The sequence below is a fragment of the Uloborus diversus genome, chromosome 8, assembly GCF_026930045.1.
Source record: "Uloborus diversus isolate 005 chromosome 8, Udiv.v.3.1, whole genome shotgun sequence".
In the NCBI taxonomy this organism is placed as follows: Eukaryota; Metazoa; Arthropoda; class Arachnida; order Araneae; family Uloboridae; genus Uloborus; species Uloborus diversus.
In genome coordinates, this window is record NC_072738.1 from 125,101,796 (window position 1) to 125,117,289 (window position 15,494).

The following is a 15,494-nucleotide window of genomic DNA, read 5'->3' on the forward strand; positions in this document are numbered from 1 at the left end:
TCTGGAGCCCATGGTCCTCCCAGCTTGGATTGCTTCCTTGTCCTCCCTATCCATCGGCAATGGAAAACGTGTGGTACATGCTTGCACAACGACTTGCCCGTGATACACCACCTGCTGCTACATCAGATCAACATTGTCAATATGTGGAAGCCACTTGAACAGCTACAAGGATGCATCCATGCCTTCTTTGATTCGATGCTGAGGCGTGTGTTAGCGGTTGTAGCCAACAATGGCGACTACACTAACTGCTGAATTTGTCATTATTCACTCGTCACTAGAGACTGTAGTTTTGATTGTTTGATCTTAGTACTGCGCGTCAAATACATTTCGCTGGGATATGTCTTGTCAATTTTCGTTTTGCATTTTATGTGGCCAGCAGTGTACTTAAGAGTCCAAAACAAAAAATAATTATTTCAATCAATCTCATTTTCTTTGTATCGCTGGGAAAAACTCTTTGAAAACTGTAACAGGGAATCTCTTTTTAACAGCAGCTTAATGCAAGAATACAAAATGAAAAAATTACTCAGATTACAACGATCACATGAAATTAGTCAAAAGTAGCCACCCTATATAATGACTACATTATAATCCTTAAACTGTAACCATACATATAAGTATTTATAACATATTCCTGTGTCACATATGATTTATTATAATTTCTACTAATCTTAGTGCTTTTCAATTTCTTTTCCCAAATTTTCAAATCATTGATTTATTAAATGTTTGGTTTGATTTATGTTTATGGTTTATGCTACCCTTTTTATCTTTAAACCTAGATTCTGAGAACTTCTTGGGTTGTGTGAAAAAACTGTATAAAATGTGTTACTGTATAATGTATTTAGGGATTACAAGGATCACTTTTTTCGAAATGTTACTCCTACAATTTATTTCTGAAAGAGGTAAATGTTTCTATCTTAAATGGTCATGTTTTAGAAAAAGAATTTTGTTAATAATTTATATAAATATTTAATTGTTTTCAAATTCTTGGATTGTTTTCTTTTGTTTTGATGATTTTTTCAACTTATTTTCGTAAGAATAGATAGGGGAGAGTGTTGTACCTAGGGACACTTTTCATATTTTAATTTTTTACGTTAATTATTTAAATCAAATTTAATATATGAAAGTCACATTAAAATACCCCAACATACTTCCATGCAATATATTTTTAAAATTCATGAGATCATGAGTCATTTTAATGTTAATAACAATAACTTTATGATTTAATAATAACAAAAAAAATTTTTTTTACTTACAGCAAAATATTACAATACGAATATCAATTTTTGAAAATTGCTTGTATTATCATATTTTTTGATTTTCAGAGGTAATTTTTTCTTGACTGGAATAGATTATGTGTGTTACAACATGGTTAAAATATTACTAGATAGGTATCGCTAAAAAGAGAGTAAATATCTCACCATTTCACTTTGCCCCACATTCCCCTACTAAAACTTACTCACCCTAGTATTTAATGAAAATTAAGAAATGCATTTTTATCTATTTTATAAGTTGGAAAAATAATTAAAATCAGTAAATTGATGGATGTATAGCATTTTTCCATGTTTTCCATTTCCATTTTTACTGCATTGAATTTTTCTATAGCATTTTTCCATTTTTCCATTTTCCATTTTTACTGCAATGAATTTTTATTGAAGAAGTCTCAAATAATATTATTTCCCACAGGGGTTCATGGTAGCTGTTTTATATTGCTTCCTCAATGGAGAAGTAAGACTTTTTCTCTTTGCATTCTTCTCTTTTGTTTCTGTTCTTTTTTCATTATTATTTTTTAAATTTTCGTACTATATTTGATATGCAATATATAATCAAAATACGGTTTTAAATATCAATAACATGCTTTTACCCATGTAGCACAATTCGTTGTAAAATGGTTTTCAACGTTGTGAGAACCATTTAAAACGTTTATGAAACGTTTAAGCCTTACATGTTCTACCTGGGCATCACCAATGTAGCAAGTAGGAGATCGTAAATGTATGGCGATGATTTTGTATCTTTTAAAAACTGTAATGTGATGACAGGAAACATGAAATAATTTCAGCGGTAACTTTTGCATAAAAAATGTAAAAGAGCAAATAAACTACTGAATAGATTTGTTTAATTTAAACTATTTTCTTAACAGAAATTTTTAGTGGAGAATTTTATCTCTCAGAAAAAAAGTGAATACTTTTAGTTTTTAGTTTATACAGTAGGCGCCGCTTAATGTGATCACGGTTAATGTTATCATTCGCTTAATGTGATCAGAATCACGAAGCCCCGGAACGCTTGTATGTTAACACACGTTAAAAAAGTCGGATATTGTAATCAGCGTCTTCGTTTATTGTTATCACTTTTTCATAAACTTTCAATTTTTTCCCCGTTATTGTTCCTCAATTAACAGAAATACATAGGCAAACTCTGACGAGACTAACTTTCTGTGTAGCATTTTGTGATTTTCAATAGCAGTTCAAAAATTTTCTAGGAATGAAGCTACAGAAAGTTCGCCCCAGTGACCACAGACTCCCCCTAAGAAAACTTTCTTTTGCACCTAAAAAAAATCACTCGCTGGACATGGCATTGATGTAGGACCTCCATTGTTGCCTTTGCTTTGTAAACTATTAAAGAATTGTGTCGAGATTGAAAACAAAGCGAAGTTAAATTAAAATTTAAACAACAATCAAAACCATGCTGGAAAAGATAGAAAAGCTGAATGTGCTTTGAAACTGGTTTACGAATGTCAGGGAAAACGGTCATATTTTACTTCACCTATTACTATGTGATTAAAAATTGCATTATTTAGCTTTAACTTTTCATAATTCAGATATTTCCATTTTGTTAATTTAATAATTTATAATTTGAAAGTGCGTTTAGTTGAGTCACTTTGATTTTAATTTGAGGCTGCCAAAATAAATACACCTTAATTGGAAAAAAAAATCATTATTTTGTGTCTCCTGGATTCTTTTCGGTTATTGTTATCAGTCGGTTATTGTTGTCAAATTATATTTGCCCCAAAGTGATCACATTAAGCGGCGCCTACTGTACCTTTACCTAGTGGTTTGGAATAAACAAGCAGTCCTTTAAAGTGTATATAAAATTAATGCTAGTTTTAATATTCAGCTAAAGAAAAAATGTACGTGTTATCCTGTTGACCATGAATCTTGCCAACACTGTAAAACAATTCCGAAATGTTACTGGTTATTCCCGTGGAACGTCTCGGGATTTCAAACATTTTCACCTATTTTCCCGTAAAAACAAGTATTATCACAAAAAAAGTTTCCTGAATCGCAACAAGTTGCACGCGTGCAGACTTTTCACTGTTGTGGAAAATATTTTAGCAACCAGTTTAAAGATTGAATGAGCGTGTTTATTAAGTGTATCGGCCTAAGGTTGCTTACGGCCTGTCCAGATTGACTAAGCTCCCAATGAGAGCGAAAATGTCAATGGATAGCTACAGCTTTGCAAGGCAGGAATTGCAGACAATCGATGTGCTTGGCTCCTACTTGCATAACTTGATCCGTGGTCGCTCTGAGTTAAATGGAGCCTTCTTGGTAAACTAGGAAGGTTCTATTCAATTACACTAAACCTATTTAATTTTTCAAGAAGGTTCTAGAGACATGATTGGCTTTAACAGGGCAGATTTCGCACGTCTTCATGAAGTTTCAAGGTTAATTTCAGAAAGGTTACTGACTTTTAGCGGAAAGCGTTCCTCATTGTTCCAAGATATGTTACTGGAAGAAATTAGGCACATCAGCTGCCCATTATTTTCCAGGAACGTTTCTGAATCGTTTTTATAGTGAAATTTGGGGATTCTGACAGTCGCCAGCTTCGATGTACAGTGGGCGCCGGTCAATTGAATCAGTGGTTAATTGAATCAACAGCTGTAATGAATCAAATTGTCAAAAACAAATCAAAATCCAGCTTTATTGAATTAGTCGCTTTATTGAATCAGCCGCTTTATTAAATCAGCCGCTTTATTAAATCATTCGCTTTATCAATCAGCCGCTTTATTGAATCAGTCACTTTATTGAATCAGCCGCTTTATTGAATCAGTCACTTTATTGAATCAGTCACTTTATTGAATCAGCCGTTTTATGGAGTCAAAACTGTTTAGAACAAACGTACATAATTCATATAAGCGGCGGCCAATGTATCATTTTATAAATCTATACTATTTAATAGGTAATCAAGTATTTCGGATAAATTTTAAAAGTCTATAATTTCCATTAAAATGTAAAGTACAATATTTACTAAGTGAAGCAAGTCATTAAGAAAAGCTAAAACCTTTTTTTTTATTAATAAGTGATTTTGTTAACAATGAATTTTTCCAAACTTGCGCTAGTCAACCTAATCGGGCCACACTTTTTTTTATTTGGCAACAGCGGTCGTCGATATAATACATAAGTATCAAAGAAACAACATTCTTGTTTTTTATTGGGGAAGTAGACAACTTCGGCAAATCAAATGGATGGGTTCCTTTCTCTAAATATCGCAGACATGAACTGAGTACTGGTTACGTGTTGCCTAAGCAGGCCTGACGTTAACTGCTGTTGTTTTTAGTTTAGTTGAAAAATTACACTAAAAACGATTCAGAAACGTTCCTGGAAAATAATAAGCAGCTGATGTGCCCAATTTCTTCCAGTAACATATCTTGAAAAAATCAGGAACATTTTCTGCTAAAAGTCAGTAACCTTTCTGAAATTAACCTTAAAACTTTCTGAAGAAATGCGAAATCTTCCTGTTATAGCCAGTCATGTCTCTAGAACCTTCTAGAAAGATTTAGTAGGTTTAGTGTTATTGATTAGAACCTTCCTGATTTACCAAGTAGGCTCCATAAAAATCAGAGCGACCACGGCCAAGGCTATGCAAGAAGGAACCAACCATATCTCTTGCCTGCAATTCCTGCCTTGCAAAGCTGTAGCTATCCATTGCCTTTTTGGCTCTCATTAAGGGCTCAGTCAATCTGGACAGGCCGTACGCAACCTTAGGCCGATACACTTAACGAACACGCTCATTCAATCTTTTAACTGGTTGCTAAAAATATTTTCCACAACAGTGAAAAGTCTGCACGCGTGCAACTTGTAGCGATTCAGGAAACTTTTTTGTGAAGATGCTTGTTTTTACGGGGAAATAGGCGAAAACGTTACGAAACAGTAACGTTTCGGAATTTTTTTACAGTGTATGTTGCACTAAATTTTAACTTCCAATAATATTTAATGTCTTATTATCTTTATTTGACAGTATTTTAAATTTTCACGGAATTTGTAATTATTTTTAATATAGTAAATTATTTATTTGGCGGGATTTGGGCATTTTAATAGAACTTTAAAAATAGCTGTGGCTCCAAGATTTTTGAAAATTTGCTGCATCCACGGATTATAACTCTTACCGTGTATGATTTAGCACTTTAAGTCTTTATATGAAAGATCATTTCTTATGCTGAAATAGATAGCAGCCTATAATATTAAAATAAACAGAACATTCTTTCATTAAACGTAACCTGGTTGCAATCGCAGCACAGTTTGTCTTTTAGCAGTAAAGTTTAGTAAACCTTTAACTTATAAATGAAGCATTGAGAAAACGATTCAACTCAACTAAACTTAATTGGATGCTAGGAAGATGCGTTTTCGTATTTCAGAAAAGTTAATTTCTGGGTCGAATTTATTCATTGAACTTGTTTAATTGGTTTGTAAATAAAGTTGCTTAAGATAAATATTTAACTTCTAACTATACCGCAAAATAAGCCGCAGGCATTGTGAGTGGCCGAACTCAAACAAAATAAACCCTTATTCCATCAGTTCCATTCAGATATCTTGCAAGTTTATTATTATTATTTTTATTTTGCATATTTTTCATGTGCACCAATGTTACTAATTATGTCGAATTTTAAGTTTTCTGAATAATTTTCATTTAATTTGGCAGCACAAAGGATTGGATTTGGGAAGAATGGACATGAAAAAAAAGGGGATTCAACCATATAATACCCAAATTGAAAATAATAGTATGTCAGAACTTTTTCAACAAAACTTATCAATGTGTTGTATAAAAGGAACGCATGCGAATTAAAAAGAGTAAAGCATGTTATTCATGAATGAGCAAAGCAATTTTCAACAACTCTACAAATGTTGTTTAGCACTTTAAGAGTCGTCAACACATTGAAAGCATATGTTGATCTTTTATGTGGGACAAAAAATTAGAATGTTCAATTTGAAAAGCAGAGAAAATATTTGCACACCTGTTAGCTGATAAATTGCGGCAAGAAAAAGCTCGACTCTCGGAAAATGTTACGTTATTCTATTGCTCAAGTTGAGTCATCAACGTGATAGTTGGGAAACAAAACATTTGTATATTGTGCCATCATTTAAAGTTAGAAAAAAAAAACGATTCGAGTTAAATGAATGTGTTACAGTCTGCGGCTTTAAGGAAATATAGAAAAACTGGTTGGCAAAAATGTAACCAAAGTAAATGTGGAAGAAAGCTAACAACAACAGCCAGAAAGAATGCTAATTCAAGTTATCCAGATCTCTTCCAATTCATAGCAAAAATTGTGCGACATGTCCAAAAATGATGAGTATTTTCCATTTCCCTTTTTGATGTCGAGTCGTAATCTCTACATAGTATAAAATGAAGTGTCCAAAAAGCGTCTGTGTGTTTGAACTCTCAAAACTCGAGAACTACCCTGCCGATTGCGCTGAAATTTTCACAGTTTGTTCCTTTAAGTCCTGAAAAGGTTTGCAGACCAGTTCGGATAAAATTCGATGAATAGTTGCAATTTACGTCCAATTTTCACATAAATTATCAAATAGGGGGGTGAAAAATTACGTGCACATATTAATATTACATATCGTTAGAAAGGGTAGAATTTTTCGCGTTCTACGCAATTTGTTTCAATGCTCTAACTTTATTACGGCGGGAGTTATTTACTTTTTTAGCTCGAATTGTTTTAGGCTTAGCTGAAATTTATGCACTACTTTCTTCATTAAATAAATCAATAAAAATTGAAGGAAATGTCCAACAGCTTTCTTTTTGACGCCATTGGAAAAAGCGACCTTTTTTACTCCAGATCTAACTCGACCTTTGGTCGAAAAAATAAGCTTTTATTTCGAAAGGAAAAAAAGTTACAAGCCTTTTTAATTCAAGTTTAAGAAATCTCAATTCCATTCAAATTGTGAACCATTTTCTTTCGCATTTTAATTCCTCAAACTTATTTTATTTTGTGTTTCCATGGTTACGCATTTTAAATCCATCTTTCTGGATTTAATTTTTTAAAAGTATTTTAATATCTGTCGTCATTGTTTGGAAGGGAAATCATGATTTTTTTAAATTTATTTTTTACGCCTCATTGTTGAATATTAGTCACTTGACACAATTTTTATTTTCAAGGTAGACCGGGCAAAGCCGGGCAACGCAGCTAGTTGCATATATATTTCTTCATATCATTGGTGTTATTTGGGAGAGTATTGACTGGAAGGATATTTCGTGGAGCGCCAAATATCACGCATGATACTTGGTTTCTTGTAACTGTCATCAATTTGATTTATATAATAAATGCAATGTTTATTATTTAATAAGTAATATATATACTTAATATTATTATTCATGCGGTAGAAAACCTCTCTCGAAAAAAAGCATATACGAAAAACCAGATAACTGAAATTGATTTTCAGCTTAAATAGTTTGTTCCCAATCGAATCAAAACCCGAAATACTTATGGCTTCGTGCTGTAATATAATAATACTCTAGTATAATAATATAATATGCCGTGCTAAATTCAGGCTGAATCTGGCTACAAAATCATACATAATAACTCATGAAATCCATAGAAAAAAAAACCTTTTAATATCCACTTCACTCACCGGATGGTTGCTGCAAAACTAATGATAAAGGCAGGAAAATAACCTTTTATTTTTCCGATAACAACTAATACCCCATCTTTCGAAAATAAAATGAAATATTTAACATTGTTCGTTTTAATAACCATCGGCACAAAAACAAACAAAAAAAAATAAATAAATAAATATATGGCCTTAAAAGTGCGCTACGATGTCTTTTAATGTAGCATTTTGATATAAAATCTCAAAATGTCAATTTTTCAGTGAGGCGAAGGGAAATCAAAAAATTGTAAGAAAATATTGTGATTTTTCAGAATTGTTACTGTACACAAAAGGCACGTTTTCCACATACAAGATTATATGAACAAAAAAAGAAGTTTTTTCACTCTACCCTATAGTCCCACCGCGAACAAATGACCCTTGTCATTCATTTGAGAAAACGGGTTCATTCCTTAATATAGGTAGCGAAGGAAGAAGGGACTCATGCCATATTTTGGAGTATAGCAACATTTTGGCGACATGAAAAATATTTTATTCCTACTATATTTTCTTTATGTGATTATTTAGACCTGAATGATTTAAGTTGCGGCAATAACTGCGTTGAGTTGGCAAAAAAGTAAAAATTACAAGCCTTGCATCCTTTTTGCAACCCTACTCGAGCCAATTTTCAATTGAAATCAATTATCGGGGGCGTTATTATCTCTGACCAATGGCTGCTGAAAGAAGTAAAACCAAGACCCACCCACTTACGCAGGATGTGACTTGCCCAATGAGACAACTGCCTTGATTGGACAAAACTAAATAGTTTTACCTCTTTGGTTATTTTTTCAAATGCCAAGGTGACATATTTAATCTATAGAACAATGACGCACTTGCAAATTCCGTTCCACACACATAACTCTTCTTCCCATACTGTCCCTTCACTAAAATGGACAATTCTGAAACGAGGTGGAGGTAAAGCTCATATTTTTGCTGTCGAACTATATAAATAATTATTTTTTGCAGATTGCCCAGCGGTAACAAAAGCAGGGCCTAAAAAAACATTAGGGAACACAACACTGTTAAAGTGCTTTTAATTGGTGTTTATTTATCTTTTTTTCACTCCAGGTCCAAGCGTCGTTGCGAACTCACTTGCAGAGATGGCAAACACAGAAAACAGTTGGAACTAACTCAGCTCACTGGAGCAGTCGATTCTCATCTACTTCTCAAAAAGAGAGCACTGTACGCCGAAAAACTCTTCGAAACACCCTAACCAACAGCGCTTCGAACAAAACTCCATCAAATCAAGTTGTGCAAAGCAAAAGTGCAAGTCCGCAGAGCAACACACAAGTACAAGAGAATATGTTGTAAATGTTCAGTAGATTTTAAATGTACGCTGATTTCGTCAAATAATAAAGATTCCTTTTTAAATGAGAGTCGTTCAATTGAAATCCACAGAAAAAATGGACATATGTATGTGTCGTAGTGGACTTAAGGTTAATTCAATTGGGGTAAGAGAAACTAATGCCTTGGATCGTAGTTCAAAAGTGGCGACATGTCGACCATCCAGTGACGTTAGCTAGTTTTTGCATTCTACCCTCGACGGGACTCGAACCCGCAATCCCAGGTTTCGGAGACCGATGCCTTATCCATTAGGCCATGCGGGCTGCCGAAGCTTTGGAAACTCAAGTGGCCCCGGTTTTAAATTAATTAAAAAGACATGTTTATTTTTAATTTCTTTCAAAGACTATATTTCTGGCACATTCTTCCGTTTCTCGGAAATGCTTCGTAATTGCTGTTGAGGAGCTGAACACGTGCAATTTTTGTGGTAGCTGCAAGAAAGCCTTATTCTAAACTAAATTCATCAATATCGACCTGAATGAGGATGTCAAAAGTAGAAATGCAAATCAAAGGTAACTATACTCCATGTTTTAAGGTATTGGCAGAATTCCACTTCTTCTGATTAAAATTTAGCATGGAACACAAAAGTTTACTGCATCTGTTCAGGTAACTCCGGAGATTAAATTAACATTTCAACATCGCAAACGAGCATCCGTATCGAAGAGAAATGAGTCTGAATAACGGTGGGACTTTCTTTCTGCGATTGTTATCGTTTGATACTTTATCTTCATTTCATCACACTTTCAATTTTTAAGTTTTTTAATGAAAAATCTATAAAACTCTTACCCCGCAATTTACCCTCGGAGGGACTCGAAGTCGCAATTCCCCGTTCCGGAGACCGAAGCCTTATCCATTAGGCCACGAGAGCGGCAGCGTACATTTAAAAAAAAAAAAACATACGAAAAGTTTTATTTCTTTTACAATTATTTACGGCAACATTTTACTACTATTTTTATTCAATTGTTGCGTGTTTTATTTCTAATATTAAAATTAGTCACTGCCAAGCAAAAAGTAGCTTAAATGCGATCCGAAAAGGATGAATACTTGTCAAAGATAAATAAAATATAAACAAAATTATATTCTAAAAAGATTAATTTATTTGCAGTGAGTTAGATATAACGAGGAATGTAAACCTTTCGTAATTTAGTTTTTTTTTCCCCACGATTTCACCAAGACAATAGGAAGCAGCCACTGAGCGATTAGTCAGATAAAGTAGCAAAACTTTCTTTTTCAGCAATTTGTAAGGATTTGGATTACATTTTCTTCCTCCTTCCACTAAAGAAGACAGCAAAAACTCGCCGTGCTATTCACCCTCGGCGGGATTCGAACCCGCAATCCCCGGTTTAGGAGACCGATGCCTTATCCGTTAGGCTTATATGACTGGTTTTTTATGAAAGAATAATCTCCAAAAGTTTCTTGACCTTTTACGAGTGAAGTTATAAAAGTACATATTTTACGTTTCTCGAAATTGTTTCTCTACTGCTATTTTTGCTCTTGACACGTCAATTATAACAGCAACCTATGACATTTCAGTCGCCCATGAGTGCTTGGAAAGAGTTATGGGGGAGAACGTGATTGTTAAAAACGTAATCATCACCTAGCTCCGAAAGTGAATTAGCAATCTACTTCTGTTGATAAGTTTTTTCAGAATCTAACAACTTCGAGTTCCTTATTCATGTAACTTTAATATTGCAATTTTACTTACGAAGCTGATCGAAAGCGTAGTATGTATCTGCCGTGTACTGTTGCGACACTTTGTTTCACAGATCATATTTGTGCGTGATATGTTTACACTACTAATTATTGCAACTGAAACAGACACTGAAAAAGACTAACACTGCATTCTACCCTCGGCGGGATTCGAACCCGCAATCCCTGGTTTAGGAGACCGATGCCTTATCTGTTAGGCCACGAGGGCTGCGCATATAGGAGTGAATTACTCGATTATAAACGTAAATGAAAGGATAGTTTCTGGGAGTTAGTGCAGACTATTCGACCCCGAATTAAAAGGAACATCTATTTATTCTCAAAAAGTTTTATAAATGCTAGTCATGATCTTGACTCATCTATCATTATTTTAACTTATGACGTCTCTGTCTGCAATGGCAGACACCGAAAAACCTTAACATCGCTTTCTACCCTCGGCGGTATTTGACCCCGCAATCCCCGGGTTATTAGGCCGATTCCTTAACCATTAGGCCACGAATGCTGCCGAAGCTTTCGGAAACTCAAGTGGCTCTACGTTTTTAATTAATTAAAAAGACACATTTATTTTTGATTTGTTTCAATGACTATATTTCTGGCACATTCTTCCGTTTTACGGAAATGCTTCGTAATTGCAGTTGAGGAGCTTAACGCGTGCAATTTTTGTGGTGGCTGCAAGAAAGCCTTATTCTAAACGAAATTCATCACTATCAACCTGTGTGAGGATGTCAAAAGTGGAAATGAAAATCAAAGGTAACTACACTGTTAAAAATTTTCCGGAAAATTTACGGTAATTGTTACTGGCATCCATGTTGCCAGTAACTATTATCGTAAAAATCAAATGTTACTGTAAAATTTTACGGTTTCCTCGGTAGGCCGCAGCAACCAGTTGGCGCTGGGATCGCTTATTTCTCCGGTATAAATTACCGTAAAAATCAGCGATGCGTGGGCGATGCAATTTTACAGTAACAATTACCAGAAAATCTTCCTGAATTTTTAACAGTGTATACTCCATGTTTTAAGGTATTAGCAGAATTCCACACCCACTGATAAAAATTTAGCATAGAGCACAAAAGTTTGCTGCATCTGTTCAGGTAACTCGGGAGATTAAATCAACATTTCACCATCGGAAACGAGCATCCGTACCGAAGAGAAATGAGTCTGAATACCGGTGGGACTTTCTTTCTGAGATTGTTCTCGTTTGGTACTTTATCTTCCTTTCATCACACTTTAAATTTTTAAGTTTTTTTAATGAAAAATCTATAAAACACTTACCCCGCAATTTACCGTCGGCGGGACTCGAAGCCGCAATTCCCGGTTCCGGAGACCGATGCCTTATCCATTAGGCCACGAGAGCGGCAGCATACATTAAAAAAAAAAAAAAAGAAAAAACATACGAAAAGTTTTATTTCTTTTACAAATATCAACGGGAACATTTTACCACTATTTTTTATTCAACTTTTGCGTGTTTTATTTCTAATATCAAAATTAGTCACTGCCAAGCAAAAAGTAGCTCAAATGCGACCCGAAAAGGATGAATACTTGTCAAAAATAAATAAAATATAAACAAAATTCTATTCAAAAAAGATTATTTTATTTGCAGTGAATTTGATATATTGAGGAATGTAAACATTTCGGTATTTAATTTTTTTTTTCTTACGATTTAACCAAGGCAATAGGAAGCAGCCACTGAGTGATCAGTCTGATAAGGTAGAAAAACTTTCTTTTTCAGCAATTTGTAAGGATTTGGATTACATTTTCTTCCTCCTTCCACTAAAGAAGACAGCAAAAACTAGCCATGCTATTTACCCTCGGCCGGTTTAGGAGACCGATGCCTTATCCGTTAGACCACGAGGGCTGCGCAAAGTAAGTTATATGACTGGTTTGTTTATGAAAGAATAATCTCCAAAAGTTTCTTGACCTTTCACGAGTGAAATTATAAAAGTACATATTTTACGTTTCTCGAAACTGTTTCATTACTGCTATTTTTGCTCTTGACACGGCAGTTATAATAGCAACTTATGACATTTCAGGCGGCCATGAGAGAGTTTTGGCGGAGAACTTGATTGTTCAAAACGTAATCATCACCTAGCTCCGAATGTGAATTAGCAATCTACTTCCGTTAGTAAGTTTTTTCAGAATCTAACAACTTCGAGTTTCTTATTCAGGTAACTTTAAATTTGCAAATTTACTTGCGAAACTGATCGAAAGCGTGGTATGTATCTGTCTTGCATTGTTGCGACACTTTGTTTCACAGATCATATTTGTGCGTTATATGTTTACACTACTAATTATGGCAATTGAAACAGACACTGAAAAAGACTAACCCTGCACTCTACCCTCGGCGGGATTCGAACCCGCAATCCCCGGTTTAGGAGACCGATGCCTTATCCGTTAGGCCACGAGGGCTGCGCAAAAAGGAGTGAATTACTCGAATATAAACGTAAATGAAAGGATAGTTTCTGGGAGTTAGTGCTGACTATTCGATCCCGAATTAAAAGGAACATCTATTTATTCTCGTTTTATAAATGCTAGTCATGCTCTTGACTCGTCTATCATTATTTCAACTTATGACGTCTCTGTCTGCAATGGCAGACACTGCAAAAGCTTAACATCGCTTTCTACCCTCGGCGGGATTTGACACCGCAATCCCCGGGTTAGGAGACCGATGCCTTAACCATTAGGCCACGAATGCTGCCGAAGCTTTCGGAAACTCAAGTGGCCCTACGATTTTAATTAATTAAAAAGACACATTTATTTTTGATTTGTTTCTATTGAGACTATATTTCTGGCACATTCTTCCGTTTTACGGAAATGCTTCGTAATTGCTGTTGAGGAGCTTAACGCTTGCAATTTTTGTGGTGGCTGCAAGAAAGCCTTATTCTAAACTAAATTCATCAATATCGACCTGTGTGAGGATGTCAAAAGTAGAAATGAAAATCAAAGGTAACTATACTCCATGTTTTAAGGTGTTAGCAGAATTCCACACCCACTGATTAAAATTTAGCGTAGAGCACAAAAGTTTGCTGCATCTGTTTAGGTAACTCGGGAGATTAAATCAACATTTCACCATCGCAAACGAGCATCCGTATCGAAGAGACATGAGTCTGAATGCCGTTGGGACTTTCTTTCTGAGATTGTTCTCGTTTGGAACTTTATCTTCCTTTCATCACACTTTAAATTTTTAAGTTTTTTTAATGAAAAATCTATAAAACTCTTACCCCGAAATTTACCCTCGGCGGGACTCGAAGCCGCAATTCCCGGTTCCGGAGACCGATGCCTTATCCATTAGGCCATGAGAGCGGCAGCATGCATTAAAAAAAAAAACATACGACAAGTTTTGTTTCTTTTACAAATATTTACGGGAACATTTTACCACTATTTTTTATTCAACTGTTGCGTGTTTTATTTCTAATATTAAAATTAGTCACTGCCAAGCAAAAAGTAGCTCAGATGCGACCCGAAAATAATGAATACTTGTCAAAGATAAATAAAATGTAAACAAAATTCTATTCTAAAAAGAATTTTTTATTTGCAGTGAATTTGATATATTGAGGAATGTAAACATTTCGGTATTTAATTTTTTTCCCCTCACGATTTAACCAAGGCAATAGGAAGCAGCCACTGAGCGATCAGTCTGATAAGGTAGCAAAACTTTCTTTTTCAGCAATTTGTAAGGATTTGGATTACATTTTCTTTCTCCTTCCAGTAAAGAAGACAGGAAAAACTAGCCATGCTTTTTACCCTCGGCCGGTTTAGGAGACCGATGCCTTATCCGTTAGGCCACGAGGGCTGCGCAAAGTAAGTTATATGACTGTTTGTTTATGAAAGAATAATCTCCAAAAGTTTCTTGACCTTTCACGAGTGAAATTATAAAAGTACATATTTTACGTTTCTCGAAACTTTTCATTACTGCTAGTTTTGCTCTTGACACGGCAATTATAATAGCAACTTATGACATTTCAGTCGGCCATGAGAGAGTTTTGGCGGAGAACTTGATTGTTAAAAACGTAATCATCACCTAGCTCCGAATGTGAAATAGCAATCTACTTCTGTTAGTAAGTTTTTTCAGAATCTAACAACTTCGAGTTTCTTATTCAGGTAACTTTAAATTTGCAAATTTACTTGCGAAACTGATCGAAAGCGTGGTATGTATCTGTCTTGCATTGTTGCGACACTTTGTTTCACAGATCATATTTGTGCGTTATATGTTTACACTACTAATTATGGCAATTGAAACAGACACTGAAAAAGACTAACCCTGCACTCTACCCTCGGCGGGATTCGAACCCGCAATCCCCGGTTTAGGAGACCGATGCCTTATCCGTTAGGCCACGAGGGCTGCGCATAAAGGAGTGAATTACTCGAATATAAACGTAAATGAAAGGATAGTTTCTGGGAGTTAGTGCTGACTATTCGATCCCGAATTAAAAGGAACATCTATTTATTCTCGAAAAGTTTTACAAATGCTAGTCATGCTCTTGACTCGTCTATCATTATTTCAACTTATGACGTCTCTGTCTGCAATGGCAGACACTGAAAAAGCTTAACATCGCTTTCTACCCTCGGTGGGATTTGACCCCGCAA

At 34.9% G+C, this 15,494-nt stretch overlaps 1 protein-coding gene and 2 non-coding genes across 3 annotated transcripts in view; 1 reads left to right on the forward strand and 2 right to left on the reverse strand.

The window, feature by feature from the left end:
- The window catches only part of LOC129228582 (diuretic hormone receptor-like), a 64,998-nt gene extending 55,779 nt beyond the window's left edge, over positions 1 to 9,219 (forward strand). Inside the window, exons 11-12 of the mRNA XM_054863265.1 lie at positions 1,684 to 1,725; positions 8,931 to 9,219. Coding sequence (XP_054719240.1) covers positions 1,684 to 1,725; positions 8,931 to 9,173 — 285 coding nt within the window. The 3' untranslated portion in view covers positions 9,174 to 9,219. The remainder of the gene's footprint in view (positions 1 to 1,683; positions 1,726 to 8,930) is intronic.
- Positions 9,220 to 13,243: 4,024 nt separating this feature from the next.
- On the reverse strand, positions 13,244 to 13,316 carry Trnar-ccu (transfer RNA arginine (anticodon CCU)). The gene has a single exon. It is a non-coding gene; the product is annotated as a tRNA-Arg (tRNA).
- A 1,860-nt stretch (positions 13,317 to 15,176) lies between these two features.
- On the reverse strand, positions 15,177 to 15,249 carry Trnar-ccu (transfer RNA arginine (anticodon CCU)). The gene has a single exon. It is a non-coding gene; the product is annotated as a tRNA-Arg (tRNA).
- Positions 15,250 to 15,494: the final 245 nt, after the last annotated feature.